Source organism: Sorex fumeus, unplaced genomic scaffold, assembly GCF_029834395.1.
Source record: "Sorex fumeus unplaced genomic scaffold, SorFum_2.1 ptg000095l, whole genome shotgun sequence".
NCBI classification, from domain to species: domain Eukaryota; kingdom Metazoa; phylum Chordata; class Mammalia; order Eulipotyphla; family Soricidae; genus Sorex; species Sorex fumeus.
Genome location: NW_026606152.1, coordinates 1,191,133 through 1,212,777, shown reverse-complemented (window position 1 = coordinate 1,212,777; position 21,645 = coordinate 1,191,133). Strand labels below are relative to the sequence as shown.

Genomic DNA, 21,645 nt, shown 5'->3' with positions numbered 1-21,645 from the left:
CATCACTGGCCTGTCCGGACAAAGGGCGGGTGATGGACGGCCAATGGCCCCTCCCCCGCCAGGGGCCCTGCACTGCCCCTCGCCTCCTCGTTGGTGACTGACAGCCCCCCAGGGAGGGGGCAGGCGGCCTTCCCTAAGCAGGGAGCTGGGGGTCCCAGAGGACAGCGCCCCCTGGCTGTGGAGGACCAACTGTGCTGGGGAACCAGTTCTAGAACCTTCCACCGCCTGGGACAACTCTCCCACTCCCTCAGCTCTCAGGCCAGTTACTCTGCTCTGGGCAGCTGCTGGGGAGCTGCCAAGACCCCAAGGCCACCAGCCGTGCGCCCTGCCCCAGGTGGCCCCAACTGGTCTGCTCAGACACTCCTGCACACCCCCACAGGCCAGATTGGGACACCGAGCCTACGCTTAGGGCCGCTCACCACGTTAGGGCCGGCCCTCAGAGGCCACACTGTGGCCCTGTTCCCCCAGTGAAGGACCCCCCAACCCCCAGGTGCTGACAGGAATGAGAGGGTCCCACAGCTTGGGTGTCCAGCCCTGCTGTGCTGTGTGACTCTGGGCAACTCGCTGTCCCTCTCTGAGCCCTGAGGAGCGGCGGCCTCCAGGGGCAGGTTGCTATGGTGACGCGTCCCCTGCAGAGGGCTGGGCTCACCAGGCTCTCACTGGCACAGACGTCTCCCTCACCCAGAGGTTCCAGGCTGGTGCTGCTCCTGGCTGTGCTCCTGGGGTGGGGGTCACTGGCGCCTCTCCCAAGGGTCACAGCGGAGCCTGCCACGGGGGCCTTTGTGGCCAGACAGCAGCCTCGGCCCGAGGACTGTGTCAGCCAGGGCCCCACACCTGCCACCGGACGGGGGCCCCCAAGGACACCGACAGTCCCCACGACCACCCAAGCCGGGGTCCCGACCTCTGACACACCATGACCTGCTGCGGCTCCCGGGGTCACAGCCTCTGACCCCCATCTGATCGCGGGCTGCCCCCTGGGCGGCTGGGCGGGCTGTGGGAGGGCCCGCGGGCGCAGGGGCACCACCATGTAGACGCCGGGCAGAGCCCAGAGCATCCTCCGGCCGCCCTGACAGCCCCCGCGGCCCCGGGAGAGTGGACACCACTGGGGCTCCCACCCCTCCCCGTCCCAGGGCGGTGGTCTCCCCTCACCCCACCCAGTGCTGGCGGACAACGCAGGCCTGGAGAGAGGGCGTTTATTGCGCCTCAGTACTCGCCCTTGACCCGCTTGTTGTCGGGGTCGAAAGGGGACTTGAGGTGGGCCCGGGCGGGGTATGTCACCCCCATCCTCTCCAGGGCGTACTCCCCGCCCCTCACGAAGTCCGGGGTCACCTGCAGCAGGAGGAGGACACTCAGCGCAGTGCCCCCACCTGGCCTGCCCTGGGTGCCCCACCGAGATGGGGAAGGGGAAGGGGCCGGCCTCACCCCGCATGTGACGGTCCCACCTGACCCGCCCGGGGTCCCCGAGGGGACCTGGCTGCAGCCCTCCCCGTGAGCCCCGAGGGGACCCTGGCCGGGAGCCCCCAAGTGGGACCCTCTCAGGAAGCTGCCCGTGGGCCTGCTGGGCAGTGTGGGCCTCGGGCCGGGCCCTGGTGGGGACTCACCGGCCCACCGCTGGGGTCCCGGATGTAGCCGTAGGCGATGGTCTTGTCTATGGTGAAGCCAAAGTCGGCCCTGCGCACGTGGCCCACCACCTGGTCGCCCCTCCAGATGGCCTCCAGCCCGAACATGGGCACCTTCCTGCGGCACAGCCAGGACCGTGTCCAGCCCCACTCTCCCCCAGACGCCCACTGTCCCCCAGACCCACCCACTGTTCCCCAGACCCCACACTGTCCCCCAGACACACCCACTGTCCCCCAGGCCCACCCACTGTCCCCCAGACCCCCACTGTCCCCCAGACCCACACTGTCCCCCAGACCCACCCACTGTTCCCCAGACCCCACACTGTCCCCCAGACACACCCACTATCCTCCAGATCCTCCACTGTTCCCCAAACCCACCCACTGTCCCCCAGACTCCCACTGTCCCCCAGACCCCCACTGTCCCCCAGACCCCCCACTGTCCCCCAGACCCCCCACTGTCCCCCAGACCCTCACTGTCCCCCAGACCCACACTGTCCTCCAGACCCCCCACTGTTCCCCAGACTCCCACTGTCCCCCAGACCCACACTGTCCCCCAGACCCCCCACTGTCCCCCAGACCCCCACTGTCTCCCAGACCCCCCACTGTCCCCCAGACCCCCCCACTGTCCCCCAGACCCCTACTGTCCTCCAGACCCCCACTGTCCCCCAGACTCCCACTGTCCCCCAGACCCCCACTGTCCCCCAGACCCCCCACTGTCCCCCAGACCCCCACTGTCCCCCAGACCCCCCACTGTCCCCCAGACCCCCCACTGTCCCCCAGACCCCCACTGTCCCCCAGACCCCCACTGTCCCCCAGACTCCCACTGTCCCCCAGACCCCCACTGTCCCCCAGACCCCCACTGTCCTCCAGACCCACACTGTCCCCCAGACTCCCACTGTCCCCCAGACCCACACTGTCCCCCAGACTCCCACTGTCCCCCAGACCCCCCACTGTCCTCCAGACTCCCACTGTCCCCCAGACCCCCCACTGTCCCCCAGACCCCCCACTGTCCCCCAGACCCCCACTGTCCCCCAGACTCCCACTGTCCCCCAGACCCCCACTGTCCCCCAGACCCTCACTGTCCCCCAGACTCCCACTGTCCCCCAGACTCCCACTGTCCCCCAGACCCCCACTGTCCTCCAGACCCACACTGTCCCCCAGACTCCCACTGTCCCCCAGACCCCCACTGTCTCCCAGACCCCCACTGTCCCCCAGACCCCCACTGTTCCCCAGACCCCCCACTGTCCCCCAGACTCCCACTGTCCCCCAGACTCCCACTGTCCCCCAGACCCCCACTGTCCTCCAGACCCACACTGTCCCCCAGACTCCCACTGTCCCCCAGACCCCCACTGTCCCCCAGACCCACACTGTCCCCCAGACTCCCACTGTCCCCCAGACCCCCACTGTCCCCCAGACTCCCACTGTCCTCCAGACCCTCACTGTCCCCCAGAACCACACTGTTCTCCAGACACCCCACTGTCCCTCAGACCTACACTGTCCCCCAGGCCCACTCATTGTCCCCCAGACACACCCACTGTCCGCAGACCCCCACTGGCCCCCAGACCCACACTGTCCCCCAGACCCACCCACTGTCCGCAGACCCCCACTGGCCCCCAGACCCACACTGTCCTCCACACCCACACTGTCCCCAGACCCCCACTGTCCCTCTGACACTGCCCCCCAGACCCTGCCCAGGGCCCACTCACTCGTCCACGGTGAAGCAGATGAGGCGTCGCCGCAGGCCCCCTGCCCGCTGCTGCTCCAGCGCCTGCCGCCCCAGGAAGGGGATGTCGGACTTGAGCTTGCAGGTGAAGGCCAGGCCAGCCTCCAGGGGGCTGTCATCGGAGCGCAGGTCTGCGTGCCAGTGCCGGTAGCCTGGGGGGGCACAGCCTGAGTGGGCAGCCCCCAGCATGCCCATGCAGGCAATGCACCCCTCCCCCACAGTACCCCCACAGCACCCCTCCCCAGGGCACCTCTCCCATTTCCCCCCCTTTCACATGCGCCCCTCCCCCATGCACCCCACCCCCTGCCCACACTCACCTTTCTCGATGCTCAGGGAGTCGATGGCCCGGTAGCCCGCGTCCACGAGTCCGTGTTGGGCACCCGCGGCCATGATGGCCCGGTACACGGGCACGCAGGATGCCCTGGGGATGTGCAGCTCCCAGCCCAGCTCCCCCACGAAGGACAGCCGGATGGCCCGCACCTGCCGACAGGACGGACATCTGCCACCTCTGCCCCAGTGCCCGGCCTCCGGGGACACAGCGGGGGTCAGCGCAGTGTGGGGGGGTCATGCTGTGGGCACGTCCACGCGGCTCCTGGCCCCTTTCTCTGCCTGTGCCCACGATTGTCCCTTTGTCCCTGAGGGGGTCACTTCACTGGCTGGGGCCACCTCATCAGCAGTAGCCCCACCTCGGGCCCTTGCGGCACCCCGGGCAGTGGACAGGGTATGTTCCGGCTCCTTCGGGCACGGGCCGGTCCGCGGCTGCCCGTCCCGTCCTCAGCAGCCCGGGCAGCTCTGGCCCCGTGAGACGCCCTGGGCTTGGACTGCCGAGCCGCCCGCACAGCTGGGTCAGAGGCACAAGCGGCGGGAGCGGGGGGCTCTGAGCATCAGGTCAGCCCCTGCCCCGTGGTCCACGCAGCCTCGGGATCCCAGGCCCGCGACCCGTGGGTGAGGGTCACCTGCCCACCAGGTTCCCTGAGGCCGGGAGGGGACGGTGGCCCCCAGCCCCATGGAGATGACAAGGCCCAGCTCTCGGCATGCTCTGGGCCCAGCCTCTGGGCACACACGGGACCAGGACACGGGGCTGACGCGGACACAGGCTCCAGGCCCACTGCTGAAGGTCAGCTGCTCCCAGGGGCCGGGCCTCTCGCACGCCTGCTCCGGGGGACAGGGCCTGCGATGGGGCCTTCTCCTGGCCGGGCCGGCTCTCTGGCAGCTGGACCCAAGATCCAGGAGACTGGGCGTGGCCCGGCCCTGAGGGTCGGCCTGAAAGCACGTGCCGCAGACCCAGGGCAGGGAGAGAAGCCCACACTCGAACCCCAGCCCATGTTCCCGTCCCGCAATGTGTTCCTAGGCACATCTGGTCTGGGGGCAGCCGTGGGCCCGCTGCCCCCCACCCCTTCCCGGAGCTCGGGGCTGATGCCGGAGCCTGGGGGGCCCCGCGGCCTCGCAGCCACCTGTTCCCTGCGTGTGGGTCGGGGCCTCCCAGCGCTGCGAGCCGGGCACCGTCAGCTGTGCTCAGGCTCACGGGGACCCAGGGGGCATCAGGGTGGCCAGGCAGGGGGAGGCCAGGCTGTGCGTGCCCCCTGTCCCTGCCACCTCACCCTGAGGGCGGTAGCAACCCAGCAAGGCCTGGCCACTCAGAGGTCAGCGAGGGATCGGTGGTCACCCCCAGGCCCCAGGAAGAGGTGCTGGATGCTGATACTGAGCCCTGCTCCCACCACAGACACACGCACACGCACACACACACACTTGGACGCACACACTCACATACATTCACACACACACACATGCACTCACACACATGCACTTTAACACATACGTACATACACACACTTGCATGCACTCATCCTCAGACACACACACACACACATACATATAGACACACTTGGACACATGCACACGTACACAAACACACTTGCACATACACACATATACACACTGGCACACACGCAGACTCATACGCACACATACACTCACTTGGACACACACACGAGCATGGCGGGTGTGGGGGTCCCGCTAGCCAGGGTGTGAAGACAGCAGACCCCACAGGCGTGAGGGGGTGCAGTGTGTGCTGGGGCGTTCTGAGGAGCCCCGTGCAGGAGGTTCCAAGCCAGGAGCAACCCCCATGTCTGTGCACGCCCCACCCCGTTGCTGGGGACAGCCCTCCTGGAAGTCTGGTCAGGGACACCGGCCGCCCCCGGCAGGAAGGGACACTCCACCTGCCGCCCCCCAGGCTCCCAAGCCGCACAGCTCTGGCCTCTCCTGAGACAGCAGGCCAGAGGTGGGGGTGGGGCGGGGGCTGCTGTGCCGCCCTCCCGACAGCGCCCGCCCTCTCTGGTCCCTCCTCTTCTGGCCGAGGTAGGAAGCAGCCAAGACAGACCCCCACTTCCTGCCCGCAGATCACCGGGGTCTGGGCTCTCTCGGCGCCTCTCGCAGCCCCCAGGCTGGGCGCCCCAAACCCACCAGTGCTCCTTAGCCCAGGGTGGCCCCACAGGGTCAGAGGGAAAGGGAGGCTACCCCATGGCCCGCCTGGCTCCAGGACCACAGGACCCCACCCCGAGGGCTGCGTCCACCCCAGACGGGGGGCCACGAGGGTCCCTGTGGCTGGTCCCTACCAGGTGCCCGGCAGCTCGGACCAGCTTGTGCGTGGAGAAGGGGAAGGCGTCGTTGCTGAGGTCCGTGTCCAGCACCTCCTGGAGAATGGTCCGGCTAGGGCGAGGACAGGCGCTCAGGCCGCTGACCAGCACGGTGACGGCCCAGCAGAGCCCCGCCCCGTCCGGGTCCCTAGCACAGAGCCTGGAGCTGCCCCAGACCCGGGCACCAAACGGCCCAGGAGATTACGCAGGTCGTGGCTCTGCCTGTGGCTGAGATTGGGTGAAGGGACGCTAGGTCGGAGAGCCCGGCCGGCCCCGCGAGCGGCCAGAGCGGCCCTTTCTCAGGCAGGGACACTGAGGCCCGGGCGGCGGCTGCCTGTGGGCTCTGTGGGGGGCTGCTCCCACCGCCCGTCCTGCAGAAGGCTCCCACGGACACACACGGCCGTGCGGGAGGGGCTTCGTCCCTCCTGGACCCTGGGTACCCGCTGGACTCCCAGGCCTGTGAAACCCCCTATCGCTTTTCTGGTCTGGGCTCAAATCCTACCTCCTCCATGTAGCCCTCCCTGACTGAGTCTGTAACAGCTTTGGCTACTCTGGGCTCCTGAGACCCCCCGAATGTGTCCCTCAGCTGAGGAGGCCCCCGGCCAGCAAACAGGGCCCCCCAGCCCACCGCAGTCCAGGAAGGGTATTTGATGAACAGGACTGATGCCCGCAGCCCGTCCACAGTGGCAGGTGTGGCCCCGTGACTGCCCCTTGGGGGCTCCCTGGGACCCCACACCCATGGGTGCAACGCCGTGGCTCGCCCTGGGGTCCCGACCAAACACCCCACCCTGGCGCTGCTCCCTGCGCCCACAGGGCACCGACGGGTCCCACCCAGGGCGTCTGCCAAGCCCCTCGCTCTCTGTGGCCCTGTGGTGCACCCGCCCGCAGTTTCTAACGAGCTGGGACGCAGGCAGGGCCCGTCAGCTGCCCCCTGAGGTGGCCCAAGCCTCCTGCACGGGAACTTCCCTGGGCAGCCCCACCCCGAGCCCCCATGTCTCTGCTCTGCCTACCCCCTGCCCGGCTGCCGGCCCGGGTCCTCTTCTGCTCTGCCAGGCTATCCCCTGAGCAGGGACCCAGCTACGGGCATGTCGGGGACCCTGTGGCGGGAGAATCCTGGGCCCCAGGAGCCTCCCTCACTCCAGAGCAAGCACGTTGGGACCAAGAGGAGCCCAGGGCTACCCAGGGCCCAGTGTGTGCCCAGATGAGCCCAGATGCACCGAGGTGAGCCCGGCTGAGCCCAGGTGTGCCTGGCTGAGCCCAGGTGTGCCCGGGTGTTCCCGGGTGAGCCCAGGATCACCTGCATGTGTCCAGGAGTGCCAGACGTGCCGGGGCTGCTCACCTGGCCGGGCCCTGCACGCTGAGCATGCCCAGGTCCTCAGAGCAGTCCAGCAGCTGGCATCGCAGCTTCCGGTCCTGCAGCACCGTGCTGATGTGGGACCAGTTGTGCTGGGCCACGGCCCCGCCCACGGCCAGGTAGTAGCCGTCCCCTGCAAGGAAGCGGCAGGTGGCTGGACTCCCGAGGTCCCGGAACGCACCCCGCGAGCACTGTCCAGGGAGTGGAAGGCTCCCGCCGCCCCCAGGCCCCCGAGGCAGCCATGGCGGGAGGTCCCAACAGCAGTGTGTCTCGGGGGCTGTCGCCCACACTCGAGTCCCCGTGGGCGGGACAGAGGCGCTGCTGTCCGAGGCCCCGTGTGGGCGCCAAAGCTCCAAGCCATTGCCGTCCGGGCACTAAGACCCAGCTGCTGCCACACCCATTGCTGGGGTGGATGCAGAGGGAGGCAGAGAGAGCTGTCCTTTGTGCCGCCATCTCTTCCAGGAAGCCTTTCTTGCTCTGGCCTGGCGACATCCCCGGGATATCATCTTCCAGTCTCGTGATCCCGCCCGCATCTGCCCATGTAGGTGTGGCGACCTGCAGCCTCCTTCCTCCCTGACTCCCCTCCCTGACTCTGCATAGGCTCAGGCCAGCCGTGGGGTCTCCCTGTGTCCATCTCGCTGGCTCCCCCAGGGCCCACCCCTGCCCCCTGCCCTCCAGATGCCCTGGGCCGGCGGGAGCGCGGTGCCCCCTCTGCTCTCAGCAGCCCCAGAGGTGCCGGGCAGGGGGAGACATGCGTGTCCCCGATGGACGCCCCAAGGGCCGCTCGCCCGCCCCCTGCCCGCCGTTCCCACTGCCCAGGGGAGGGCACGGGCAGGCGGGAGGGGCGGGGGCCGGAGTCCGCAGAGGACATGGCCGTGGCCCCAAACCACTTCGCCCCAGCAGTGGCCACCGCGTCACGTCTCACTGTCCCCACGTGTCTCACCCTCGAAAGCGGGGGCCAGCGGAGAGGCCTCGGCGCCAGGGGCCAGGCGGCTGACAGTCAGGTCGCTCTCGGTGCCCCCGCGGTGGTTCAGCATGCAGGTGTACACTGTGGCGCCTGGCGGCAGGTGAGAGCACACAGAGTGGACGAGAGACGGCACGTGGGTGGACAGCAGGCAGAGAGAAGGAAGGAAGACAGGAAGGTGGAAGTTGGTGGAGGTGGGTGATGGGTGGGAGGATCTACGGGTGGATGATAGGTGGGTGGTCTATGGACGCGAGGGTGGGTGGATGATGGGTGGGAGGGCCTATGGGTGGGTGGGTGATGAGTGGGAGGATCTCTGGGTAGGAGGGTGGGTGATGGGCGGGTGGGGTTGAGGAGATGAGCGTCTGGCAGGCCATGGATCCGTGTATGTGTGTGAGTGGATGAGCAGGATGGGTGGGTGGAGAGGGGATGATGAATGGGTCCGTGGACGGATGGAGGGGCGGGGGAAGGGGGAGGGGTAAAGTGAATGAGGGTGGGTGAGGGGAAGGGCGGCTGACGGGCAGAAGGGAAGCAGGTGAAACGGGCCGGGCCGGAGAGAGGGGCTGGTGGGCTGGGGCAGGAGGCACGCGGGAGGGCACGTCCACGGGGTCTTGCTGACTGGACAGGCCGTGGCATGTGCGTCCCCAAAAGCTGGGGGAGTCCCGGGGAGCCTGAATGTGCACGGATGTGGACAGCGGGTCTCTGCAGGTGGACACACCTGGGGAGTCTCGGGGTGGCCGCTCTCCCACGGCGGTCACGGCCAGAGGGGCAGGGGTGGGGTGGGGAGGGAGGAGGGATGCTGAGGCCAGCCCTGGGGCAGCCCAGTGGACAGAGGAGCCAGGGCGGAGCAAGGGCCAGCAGAGGAGCTGCAGGATGGCGGGGAAGGGGGGTTCACGCCTCACTGCCAGACTGCACACAGCCCGCCCGGCCCCGCCGGCCCCAGCACCTGGGGGGCGGCTGACGTGGGCAGAGAAGAGCCAGTCTGCGGCCGCGCTGGCGTCAGGGCCCAGCAGGTAGAACTTCCCGAAGTAGGACATGTCGAACGTGGCGGCTGCCCCTCGGCATGCCAGGCATTCCTCCCTGATCTGGAAAGTTCCGACACGGGGAAGCATGGCAGGCCGCACCTCGGCCCCCTCGGGTGCCCCGCGGACGTCAGAGCCGCAGGGACCTGAAGTGGGGCTGGTGTGGCCCACGGTGACCTCATGGCCCACAGGGTCCCGCCAGGTGCTAGCACCAGAGCAGAGCTGGTGGCCCTCAGGGGCGAGGACAGGCCCGCGACCGGCTTCGCTGCTTCCGCCATGGAGTCTCCCCCTGGCCCCAGCACTCCTGCACCCACCAGCACTCTCCCCCCGCCCCCTCCCGCTGGCTCCCTGGACTGTCCCTGCAGGCTTATGGGACCCCAGGGACAGCAGAAGCTGCTGTTCCAGCGCTGGCCAGGAGGGGGCGCTTGGAGGCACGTGGTAGCAGTTCCTCCGGGGGGTCTCCACTGCGGCCCAGGGCGGGGCCAGGGCAGGGCAGGGCTGCAGGTGTCTGGGCCCCTCCCCGGTCACGCCCCTCTATGGGCCGGGTCTCAGAGGGGCCCCAGGCTGGGGGCCAGCACAGAGAAGGGGGTGTGTCCCCAGCTGGACAGCCTGCTGGGGCAGAACGGGAGGGCAGGGGAGAGGGTCCCCAAAGCCAGGCAGCCCGCCCTCCCATGGGAAGGTCCCACCCAGACACCCCCAAAGGAGGGGTGCAGGGGCAAGGGGCAAGCCCGGGGCACCTACCACGTGGTGGTGGGGCGGGAAGTCGAAGGTGTACTCTGCGCCCAGCAGCTGGCGGTAGGCCGAGTCGCGTGCCCCGTGCCCGTAGGCGCCATAGTAGTCGTAGTCCTGGACCTGGGGACAGCGGTCAAGGCTGGCTGCAGGTGCGTCTCCCGGAGGGCCGGCCGGGCCACAGGGGAGCATCAGGACTTGCGGGGCACTGCACTTGGGGGCATCAGAAGGGCTGACCGGACACTGCACGTCCGGCTAGGGCTCTGCCCACCCCCGGGCTAGGATGGGGCTGCTGTGGGTACCGAGAGGCTTTGGGGGGGCAGCCCAGCAGGAGAAGGTGTCCCCCCAGGGACCTGTCCCATGTCCCCCAGCAGGAGAAGGGACTGCGCAGGTGGTCACTCACACCCGCGCCCACCCCCGTGAACCCATAACCTGTCGTCCAGCAGGACCTGCCTCGTGTCCCCCGGGACCTGCTCCGTGTGTGCGTGTGACCCAGGGACACTCACCGGGGCCGGGCCCTGGGGACTGAACCATCCGGGCCGCTCCCAGCCGTGCCGCTCCTGGAACACGCAGCCTCGGGCCAGCAGCTCCTGGGGGACACGCGTCTGTCACGCGTCTGTCACAGCCAGGTGGCCTGAGAGACCCTCGCCCGGCCCCGGCACCTCATGCAGGGGGTCCCGCCGCATGTTGCGGCCGGCCAGCGGCTCGTCGTGCGGGAAGACCACCGAGTAGTTCTTGGCGTAGGACTCGTGGCTGCGCTCACGGATCCAGCGGCCGTGGTCGGTGAGCGAGTGGTGGAAACGCCTGCGGGCAGCGTCACTCGGGTCGGGCCCCACTCGGGACCCCCACTCGGGTGGCCACCCAGGAAAGTCGTGTGGGCACCGGGCAGTGTGGGAAGGCCAAAGGCTCCACTTGAACCTCCTCCCCCACCTGGTCAACCCCTTGGGACATGGCCCCGCCCCTCGGGGACACAGGTCTCCCGGTCAGTGCTGAAGCTGGGCCCGCCCCGCCTCTCCCAATCACCACCCGGGTGCCGCCCTCCGGGGGCCCACGGCCAGGGTTCCAGGAAGGGGGGCTCCCTCCGAGCTGCTCTGGGTGAGCCCGAGGCCCCCGAGGACGCTGAGGGCGGCCGGTGACTGGCCCCCAAGGTTCCTGAGGGGCTCGATCAGCACCTCGCCCGTCCCGGTGTGGACACCCCGCACCCGCCCTGCGCCCCAGCGGGGCCCCCTGGGTCCTGCCCTCAGGCCCCCCATCCACCTGGGGCTCAGCGTGCTCAGCCCCTCCCCAGGAGCCCAGCTGATGGGGGTTGGGGGCTCCCGGGGCCCCGACTCTGGCTGGCTTGAAGCAGCAGTTGGCGGGACCCGAGGCTGCTGGCAGCTTTGTCCTTTCTGGAACATTCCACCCTGGGCGAGCACCACGGGCTGGCCCCAAGGAGGGGGCAGACAGGGGTCTGGGAGGGCGGCAGCAGGGCCTGAGTCAGCTCTTCCCAGGACACCACCCAGGGCTGCCATGGGACACACCGCCGTGGGCAGCCGGGCACCAGGAGCCTCTGAGGCAAAGGGCGGCATGGCCGGCTCTGCCCTGGCCCCGCTCAGGACCACCTAGAGCAGCTCTGTCAGCCCCAGGCCCTCGGCACCAGCTGCAGGTCCCCCTCCTCCATGAGGCCCTCCAGATTGCAGGAAAGGCCCTTCCTCAAGTGCTCCCCATGCCCCAGCACGGCAACCAGTGCCCACCTGATGTCGTAGCCGTACATGTCCTTCTCCGGGCGCCCGTGCACGATCCAGTGGGCCAGCTCCTGCCCACAGCCACCGCCCAGCATCATGCCTGCAGGGCCGGGCCATCAGCGTGGGTCTCCCGGCCCGGGGCCCGCAGGCACCGCCTACTTACCTGCGCTGTTGAAGCCGCAGCCCAGGAAGAAGCCGCGGAGCTCGGGCGCCTCCCCCATCAGCGGCTTGTGGTCCGGGGTGAAGGACTCTGCAAAGAGGGGCTGACACTCCACCAGGGCAGGGCTAACGGGCTGTGGGGCACCCTGAGGCCGACTAGTGTCACCTCCTCCAGGGAGCCTTCCTGATGGCTCCTGCCCAAGCTCCACCCAGCCCGGAGTGCCCTCGGGCCTGGGTGTCACGGGTGTCCTCCCTACACTCACGTGTGGGGAGGGTTCTGCGGGGCCCAGCGCCCCCTTCTGCAGCTGCCCGTGTGCACAGAGGAACCCTTGGTCCCAGCCTGCTCTCCCTCCTCCTGGCCTCTGACCCCCATGGCTCTGGACATCCCCACCCACAGGGGGATGGGGGCCGAGGGTGGAGAGAGGCCGGCCCGGCACCCCACCCCGCCAGCCATTGCCCCTGCCGAGCCCCTAGGACAGCCAGGGAGCCCACAGGCCAGAAGCAGGGGAGGGGCTCCCATAGTGGGGAGGGGCTCGGCTGTGGGGGGGTGCAGGGGCGGGGCTGTTGGGGGTACAGGGGGGTTCTGACAGGGGTCGGGGGTGGGGCTCTGTTGGGGGTTGCAGGGGGTGGGGCTCTGTCAGGGGTGCAGGGGGAGTTTGGGGGGCGCAGGAGGTTGGGGCTCTCTCAGGGGTGCGGGGGCTCGCGGGCAGGGCTGCTTCCATCATACACGTGAGACTCGGGGCTGGTCTGCGGGGTTGGGGGTCCTGTCCTCTGCCTGCGTGCGCTCCCCGCACCTGGGCCGCAGACGGTGGACTTGATCCCCGTCTTCTCCAGCACCGGGACGCGGTTCACGGCCCCTTCAATGTGCTGCATGAACACGTCCCAGTCCAGGTCGAAAAGGCCGAAGGAGAACTTGTCGGACACCTGGGCCCAGTGGGGAGGGGTCAGCAGGGTCAGCGAGGTCGGTGGGGGTCAGCGGGGAGGGCAGGGGCTGGCCCAGACCCTCCCCCCAAGCCCGCTCTGCTCTCGGGCCTCCCAAGGCCGGCGGCTGCCCCCGTCACCTGCCTGGTGGGCCGGACGGGCCATGCTCACCTCCTCCCAGAAGATGGGGTTGTTCTCGTAGCCCCCCACGGACAGGGCATCCCCTTGCAGGCGGAGGTACACGGAGGCGTCGTGGTCGCGGACGTTGGGCATGTTCTGAAGGACAGCGGAGGGGAGTGCAGAGGGCTCGTCCGGGCTGGCCGGGCGCTCCCCACTCGCCTCCCCTGCCCCGGGCCCCACGGGGCAGTGCTGGGAGGGGAGGAGAAGGGGTGACCCAAAGATCAACCAAAGATCGGGGGCGAGGGGCACGGGGCTGGGGCTGAGCCAGGCCTGCCCGCCCTGTCACAGCTGCGTGGGGGCGAGAGCATGTGTGCATGGGGGGGGTGCATGTGTACACGTTGAGTATGCACACGTACCTGCAAGAGTGTGAGCACCGTGTGCGTGTGCGCTGGTGGTGTGTGCAGACGTGTGTGTGCACATGTCTATGTGTATATGTGAAACATGATGTATGTGCACGTGTATACACCGTGTGAGTGTGCGTGCACATGTGCCAGTGTGTGCCAGCGTGTGCACAAGGGGTACACAGCTGTTAACCCCACCCCATAGAGCCTGGTCAGCCACTCTGTGGTCCCCTGAAACCTGTCCCCAGAAGCTGCGGGGAGCACCCCACAGGGCCTCTGTCCCCCTGGGACATTAATTTCTAGGCACTCTTCGTGGACATTGGTGGTGTTTGGAAGGTTCTAGAAGGTGTCGCAGGGCTCCCCCAAAGGGTGTGCTTGCCTCGGAATCAGTGCATGTTCCCGCTCTCCTGCCTGGCGGCAGCCCGACCCCCTGACAGCAGAGGCAACGAACCCAGGAGGCTTGTGCCCAGACCATGATCAGCCTCGGGCCGCCAGATCCCAGGCACGCCCACACGCGTGAGCCCGGAACATGCCCCGCGTGAGCCCTGGAGGCGGGTGGCGTGAGGGCCTGCACCAAGGGCCACGCTGTGTGGAGCCAGGGGACCAGGGGACACAGAGCAGAGACGCGGCAGGGGCAGGTGGGGGGGGTGGACGGACAGACGGACAGACAGACGGATGGATGGACGGATGGCCAGGGGGTGGGGTGGTAGGGGCGGTGGTGGGATCATTCATAATTAACTTCTGTTGCACAGAAAACTGAACGACTGGTTAAAACCACCACTAACACCAGCAAATGCCAGGCGGGTCCCTGCTCAGGTGGTGCTGAGACGCAGACCAACTCCGAGACCTCCCGGGACACCCAGGACACTCGGCCACTGGCTGGCAGGTCATGCAGGACGCGGGGCCACTCATCAGTGCTTGGTGACCCCTGGGCTGTGGCCCGTGCGAGGGACGAGCACCAGGACCAGCTCCCAGCCCCCCGTCCTGTCCTGCAGACATGCACGCAGGGGCGGGGACAGTCGGGCTGAGTGGGCAGGGCCCTTCCCACCTCCCCGGCCTCTGCAGGTGGCCGCAGTGACGCTGCCCCACTCCGTGGTTCCCGTACCCCCACACAGGATGCCTGTTCCCACCTCGCCCACTCGCCCCCAGCCCCAGATCTCCTGGGCGCTGTCCCCCCTTCTCACTGGAGGCAGAGGCTGGGGCAGCCCAGAATGCCCTGGGCATTGTCACTGCTGTCACAGCTCCCTGCCCGCCGCCACCCCTTGTCACATTTTCACTGAAGGAAACTGAGGCTCAGAGCCTGGAGCCTTGGCAGTAGCGGGTCAGGATGCGAATCCCAAGCCTGGATCATTCCCACGGCCCTGGGCAGTTCGGCCCCTTCTCACAAGCACGAGCCGAGGGAAGGGCTCAGTCTCCAGCGACGGACAGATGGACATACGGAGCAGAGTGGACGGAGGCCAGGCGGGTGAGCCTGAGGTGGCCTCAGCCAGGAGCAGACCAGGGGGGATGTGAAGAGCATGTGGGACCCCTGGAGAGTGGCCCCGTGAGCAACGGGGGGCAGGGAGGGGCTCCACGAGGCACCCCAGAGCCTGACCTGGATGAGCTCAGGGTGCCCCCCTCAATTCAGGTCGTGGGGTTCAGCATCCCCGGGGCATCCTGGGGGTCCCCAGCCTGAGGGCGGGCCCCGAGACTCCCCGCAACCCCGCACCCTCAGGCACATACCCCCCCAGCACCCCCGGGAGCTCATGGACTTCCACAGCCTGTGACCAGGGGACCGAGGGGACCGGGGGGGAGACAGGCCCTGGACCCTCCACACAGCGCCCCAATGCTCCCAGCCTGGGAGGGAGCCCCCATGCCCTGACGCAACCCCCCAGCACAGCTAGAAACTTTTCTAGAACAGGGGCTGAGGCAGAGAGAAAGTGAGAGGAGAGGAAGGAATGTACATGGGAAGAGCGGGCAGGGAGTGGGGAGAGGGGAGGTAGGGGAGGAGGGAGGAAGAAGAGGGGAGGAGAGGGGGGAAGGAGAGAAGGGAGAGGGGAGGAGGAAGGAGGGTAGGGGAAAAGGGAGGAAGGAGAGGAGAGGAGGGAGGAGGGAGGGGGAGGAGGGAGAGAAGGCGAGACTCCCTGAGTCCTGTGCCATGAGCCCACTTCACAGAGGAGATGACAAGTCCAGGGTTCTGGGGACTCCCAGGGCCTGCAGAACTCGGGCAGGTCCCAGGCTCCCCGCCCTGTGTCCAGCCCCGGAGCCCTCACCTGGATGCCCTCGATGCGCTCGGTCACCACGTAGGCATGGTGCATGGCCACCAGCGGCACCTTCACCCCGGCCATGCGGCCCACAGTGCTAGCCCACACGCCTATGGACAGGGCAGGGGTGAGTGGGCTGTGCCTGGGCCGTGCGGGCCTCCTGGGATGGGGTGGGGCCTCTCCCACCTGCGCAGTTGACCACACACGGCGTCCGGATGGTTCCATGCTCTGTCTCCACCGCTGCCACCCGCCGAACCCCGAAGTCGTCGGTTCGTGCCTGGATGCCGGTGACTGGGCAGTTCTCGATGACCTGCGGGCACATGCCTTGGAGGGGGTCTCCACAGACACAGCCCCGACCCAGGAGCTCTGCCACCTTGGGCCCTAGGGGTGCAGGGAACTGTCCCCGCAGGGTCCCCCTTTGTCGTGGATGGCTTGGAAGAGTCATGGGACCACACAGATGTCTGCGGGCCGAGCAGGGTGACTACTGTGTGAGCCATCAGGAGGGGCAGAGAACAGAATGTGCCCCAACCAGAGCGTGCCCGGGATGCGGGGCCCAGGCCAGCCCTGCCACACAGACCCGCAGGGAGCCCCGAGCGCCGGCCGTGCGGTCAGCTTTTTGTCTGGCTCCTGTTCTCTCCCTTCCTAATTTTTCCGTCCTGCCGTGACGGCCACAGGGACAGCCGGAGCCCTCACCGGTGCCCAAGGGGCCCGCTGGGGTGGTACCTGGGCCCCGCGGGCGGTGGCGGCCCGGGTGAGGGTGGTGCAGGTGCCCGCGGGGTCCATGGTCCCATCCTGCGGCACGTACAGCGTCCCATAGAGATCGTCCACGTTCATCAGCGGGTACAGTTCCTTGGTCTGCGCCGGGCTCAGCACGTGAGACTCCACACCGTAGGCCTTGCCCAGCTGGGGATGAGGCCGGCCCTGAGCACTGCCCGGGCAGCCTGGCCCAGCCACCCTCCCTGTGAGTGAGCGGTGGTGGCACGCAGGGGCGCGTCCTGCAGCACGGGTGCGGCCCACCTAATGCGCGGGCCGGCCTGGCCGCCTCCATCTGGGAATCTGGCCAGAGACTGGCAGGCTGACCCCTCCCGGCCCGGGCTTCGTCCAGCACCTGCCAGCGCTCTGCGGCAGGAGTTTCTGGAGGAGCCCGGGGGATCCTCGGGGTCCATGTCCGTGTCCCCCACTCCCTGCCACGGCCCCCACAGCTGTGCCCGGGGCAGGGCCCGCGGGCCGCACCCACCGACATGAGCCGCTTGTACTCGTCCAGGCGCTGCCGGTTGGAGGCGATGAAGAGGCCGCCGTTCTGGATCCAGCCAGTGTGCAGCCCCGTCTCCTGCTCCAGGTCGTGGCTCACCACGCGGCGGGTGTGGGCCAGGAGCTCCACCTCCACGTCGCTGGGCCGCAGCTGCCACAGGAGACCTGGAGGACGGGCCAGCGCCTTGCCATGCCCCTCTGCGGCCGCCCTCAGGAGCCGCCTCCTGGCGGGCTGCCTGGACACGCACATGGCGGGCTCCAGGCCTGGCCCGGCGCAGGGTTCCCTGGCCCTGCGCTCCCTTTTTTTTTTTTTTTGCTTTTTGTGTCACACCCAGCGATGCACAGGGGTTCCTCCTGGCTCTGTATTCAGGAATTACCCCTGGCGGTGCCCAGGGGACCATATGGGATGCTGGGAATCAAACCCGGTCCGCCGTGTGCAAGGCAAACGCCCTCCCTGCTGTGCTATCTCTCCAGCCCCAGGCCCAGTGCTCCCTTCCAGAGCTTCTGCCCCCTTGAGCAGACTGCCCCAGACTCGGTGGTCCCGCCTGCTCCACCCCACAGCCGCAGTCGGGGGCTACTCCTGGCTCTGCCGGGGGGTCGCTTCTGGGGGTGCTCTTGGGGCCGGGGATGCCCGAATTTGCACCCAGGGCCGCACTCTCCGGCCCAGCTAGCAGGGTCTAAGGAGGCCAGAGACCCCAGAGGCTCCCTCGGATGGGGCCAGCTCCTGCCTCGGGCTCTGTCCAGCCTGGCTGCCTCTCAGGGCCCAGCACACCTCCCCCCCTCGGCCCGCCAGTGCCCACCTGCTGTGTGCCAGGTGGTCCCCGACGTGAGCCGGTCCCGCTCGAGCAGCACGCCCTTCACGCCCAGCTTGGCCAGGTGGTAGAGGGTTTGACAGCCCAGGCTGCCACCGCCGATGACCACCACGTCGGCCGCGCTGGGCAGGGGCCGGCTGGGGCCGTGGGCCGCCTCCTCCGTCTCCTTCAGGGTCCGCTGGTACGGGACGCTCTTCTCAGCCGTGGGGCTGGCCCCGCTGCTCAGGCCTCGAGCAGGGCTCCGGGAGCGCCCGGCGGCCACGCGCAGGGCTCGGCTCAGTGAGGCCATGGGGTCAGCTGGGGGACGGGCACCATATGAGAGGAGGGTGGGGACGTGGACAGGGTGGACAGCGCAGAGCCCCTGGGGGTGTTGAGCCGGGAGGGCGGGCAGCGGGAAGTGGGCAGAGGCTGATTGCGAGATGGGGAGGTTATGGCCGAGGGGCTGAGCACCCCCTCGGGTGACCATCTCCCAGGGGACCCCTCCGAGGAGTCCGGCAGCCAGGGACTGAGCAGAGCCCCCTGCCATAGGCTGGCAGAGCCAGGGAGGCAGGTGGGCGCCCCAACGCGGGGCCAGGTGTCTGGGGCAGACAGATGACAGGAGTGGACACTAGGGCCTCCTCAGGGACACCCACCTCGGCCCAGCACCCTCTGCCCGTTGGCAAGGGGGGCTCGGAGGCTGGGGACCCCGCGCCCTTGCAGTCCACTCAGCGCGATGGGGGTGCCCGTGCCCTTCCCCCTCCCAGGAAGCGTCCCTGACCTCCCACAGTAGATGGATCACGGTGGGGAATTGACGGCCTCCCCTGGGAAGGTCGGATGGCATCTCCGGGGGTCCTGCCCAGCTCATGGGGACAGGCCACCGTGACCAGAGGGAGGGGGCGCTACTCCCTCATCACCCACCTGGTCTGTCGGGGGGTCTTGCACCCACTACCTGGGAGCATGGCCCAGGCCTGTGCCTCCTCTCCCCCGACCGCCCCCTCGCCCCTGGGCCGGGTTTGGGGGGCAGCGGCCGGCCTGGGGAGGCCTGAGCCCCACAGCTGAACCGCTGCTTGGGGGGGTTGTGGTCCCGGGGCCCGTCCCAGCCCGTCCGCCCGCCGAGGTGCTCTGGCCCCTGTACCTTCTATCCTGGAGGCGCCTGGCCGGTCGGGAGCCGCGGTGGGGACCTGTGGAGAGCAGGGACCGTGACCTGGCGCCCTGCTGGGCCAACAGGCTTCCGCTGACCCGGACGCTGGCTGGTGGCTGCCACGTGCCCCTTCACCCTAGCCGCAGGGGCTGCAGTTAATATTAACCCGCCTCCGGGTCCTTCTCAGGCTCAGACCACACCTGAGGTGGCAGGGAGCACCCTCCCCCCCACCGGCTGCAGGAGGGAGCACAGAGAGGACCTGGCCACCCGCCGGGCCAGGAAGCAGAGCAAGGTGCCGGGCGGCCAGGCCCTGCTGGAGGCTGTACCTCAGGCCGCAGCTGCGTGCAAGCCGGAGTACAGGCACTGGCCGCTGGGCCGCCGCCGCCGGGCAGCCCCCTCCTTTCCGCGAGAGCCGGAGCCGGAACCGGCCGCCCCGCCCCCATACCCGGCCAGGCCCGAGCCCGCCCCGTCCCGCCCACCCCCGCAGGCCACCGGGCCCCTGGCCAGGGCAGAGATGCCTGAGCCCTGGCAGCCACCCAGGGCAGGACCTCCCTCGCTCCCCTCTAAACAGTTACAGGGGTGAACCTGAGCGTCTGCCTGCCCGCATTCCCCCTGCCTGGGACGGCTGAGCCTTGCCTGGGAGCTGGACGCTGCGCTAACAGCCCGGGGCCCTGCTGAGGGCGTCGTGGGAGCCTCCAGGCGGGCCCAGGATCCAGGTGGGGGGCGGAGGGCCCCGGTGCTCTCTTCCTGAGCCCCGTTTCACTCCACCCAGGGACCCGCGCCTCCAGGCTGGGGACCCCAGAGCCCAGAGAGGGGAGCTCGGCCACGCAGCCAGCCAGCACGAAGATGGGTCTGCCAGTTGCCTGGGGGCTGGACTGGTGGGAGGATAACAGCATACTGGTCTCACTCACAGCCAGGCCGTGTCCAGCCAGCCCGCCTCCCCTCCGACAGCACCCCAGGACTGACTGAACCAGCGCCCTTCCCCCACTGGGAACCCAGATGGGCTTCTCAGAGGAGGCGTCCTGGGCTCTGGCCTGAGCCTGCACCCCGCCCTCTGGCTCCTTGCTGTGGACAGAGGCTCTGATTCATGCCCTGTGCCCCAGAGGAAGGCCGGGCTGGTCCTTCCACAGGGGCTCCCCAGAGGAAAGTACCCGAGGCAGGACAGCAGCCTGAGTCAGGATATGCTCCCCGTGGAGGACACAGGCCCGTGGGCTACTGCAGTCTGGGCTGGCCCGTCCATCTGTGCAGCGTCCACCACCATGGTCAGGATGAGCTGAGGGTCACTCACCAGGCTGCTCTACGGAACTGAGATGGCCAATGGAACCTCACATAGGGCCGGCCTGGACGGGTCAGCGTGTGGGACTGGCTGCCCGCTGGGCACTGCGATGACTCCAGCCAAGACACCTCTAGGACGACCTCCCCTGGCCCAGCCTCAGTTTCCCTGTCTGGGAAGTGGGTAGGGGCAGCAGTCAGGCTCTGAGCAGCGCTGAATGTGTCTGGGCACAGCTGTCCCCGCCCAGAGCCTATCCCCTCCTGCTGGCCTTTGGAGGGAGGGTCTGCAGACGGCCCTGGGACTGGGCCGGAGTCTGGGTGGGGCAGGGGGAGAGGCCGGAGGGACTGTGTGTCCCTGTGAGGTGACGCTGGGTGACACGGTCGCAGGTGGCGCCTGGCCAGGACCTGGTGCAGTGGCCTTGGGGCAGCGCCTCCAGGGGTGGCCGTGGCGTCAGGCCCGTGCTGGACGGGTGATGTGCGCAACTCAGGGTGAAAACTGGCACACACAGGCGAGCGCAGAGGCGAGAGACGGGAGAGCACAGCAGAGGCACCGGCGCCAGCCTCAGACCAGGGAAGCTTCCAGAACTACTTGTTATTTTTCATTTGTTGCAGGAACCGTGCCTGGTGCTGCTTGGGGAACATGTGGATTCGGGACTCGTACCCCCAGCACATGCCCTGTGCTCCCCGTCACACCCCGGACCTGAACAGCACCTGAGGGCTGCATTGACAAACAACGATTTTATTTTTCCAGTGACATTTTTAAAAATTGAGGGGGCTGAAGAAACAGTACAGCAGTGAAGGCGCGTCCACGCACCCCCAACCAGAGATCGTCCCCAGCATCCTGCAGCAGCCCTGAGCACCACTGGGTGCGGACCCCCCACACCCCATCAGCTGTGCCCACTCCCCAGACCAACCAGGACTCCCAGCCCCATGGAGCTGCTCCAGAGCATGAGGGCCCCAGAAGTGACCGAGAAGTGCTGCAGTGATGGGTGGGGTGTCTCCTGAACCCTCTGGGTCTGGACTGTTGTCCAGATGCTTCGGGGAGCTCTGGTCAGGCAGCCCCGAAAGGTTGGGCCTCAGCAGAAACAGCTCCCACGGGTCACAGCGGGGGACCTCTCGCTCCGCCTGCATCTCCCAACTGCTCTCTTATCAGGAAACAGCAGCTGTGGGCACCAGGCCCTAGCCTGCCCATCCGCAGAGTTGGGAGATGGGGGGGGGGCCCTATCCAGACCCACCCTGCTCCAGGGACTGCCCCGCCCTATGCGGGTTCCCACTACCCCCTGACCCCCACGCGCAGACACCCCATTTCCCCTGCGCTGAGCACATGAACCCCAGAGCAGGAAGCAGCCAGGGAGGGCGGCCAGCGGGACGGAAGGTCTTCGGGGTGAGAGTTGGGGCCACTGACCCGGGGATCGGGGACATCCGCCCCAGGAGGTCCTGCGGCGGGCAGCGCCAGCTCAGCGCCCTCCAACTGCCTGCGTCAGCCTGGCTGCACACGTGCCCGAGGGCTGCAGCAAGGCCAGTGCCCAGCCTCGTGGCTGTCCACACGTTCCCCACCGAGAACTACCTCTCCCAGCT

At 68.5% G+C, this 21,645-nt stretch overlaps 1 protein-coding gene across 3 annotated transcripts; it reads right to left on the bottom strand.

Moving 5' to 3' along the window:
- Positions 1-1,143: 1,143 nt before the first annotated feature.
- Positions 1,144-20,334, bottom strand: SARDH (sarcosine dehydrogenase). Of its 3 annotated transcripts, none has more exons than XM_056132720.1 (22): positions 20,084-20,334; positions 18,790-18,835; positions 17,664-17,972; positions 16,850-17,028; positions 16,336-16,515; positions 15,799-15,922; positions 15,622-15,722; positions 13,020-13,124; positions 12,722-12,851; positions 11,932-12,018; positions 11,778-11,868; positions 10,707-10,848; positions 10,551-10,634; positions 10,057-10,167; positions 9,240-9,378; positions 8,276-8,389; positions 7,318-7,465; positions 5,958-6,051; positions 3,660-3,822; positions 3,326-3,494; positions 1,602-1,737; positions 1,144-1,329 (listed from the first exon to the last, which is right to left on the bottom strand). In XM_056132720.1, exons 3-22 carry the CDS (start codon positions 17,962-17,964, stop codon positions 1,204-1,206), a joined length of 2,724 nt encoding a protein of 907 aa, XP_055988695.1. In that variant the 5' UTR covers positions 17,965-17,972; positions 18,790-18,835; positions 20,084-20,334; the 3' UTR covers positions 1,144-1,203. The 3 variants fall into 3 exon arrangements, with proteins under 3 accessions (XP_055988695.1, XP_055988697.1, XP_055988696.1); XM_056132722.1 differs by lacking the exon at positions 20,084-20,334 and adding an exon at positions 19,947-20,026; XM_056132721.1 differs by lacking the exon at positions 20,084-20,334 and adding an exon at positions 19,122-19,180.
- Between the last annotated feature and the right edge of the window lie 1,311 nt (positions 20,335-21,645).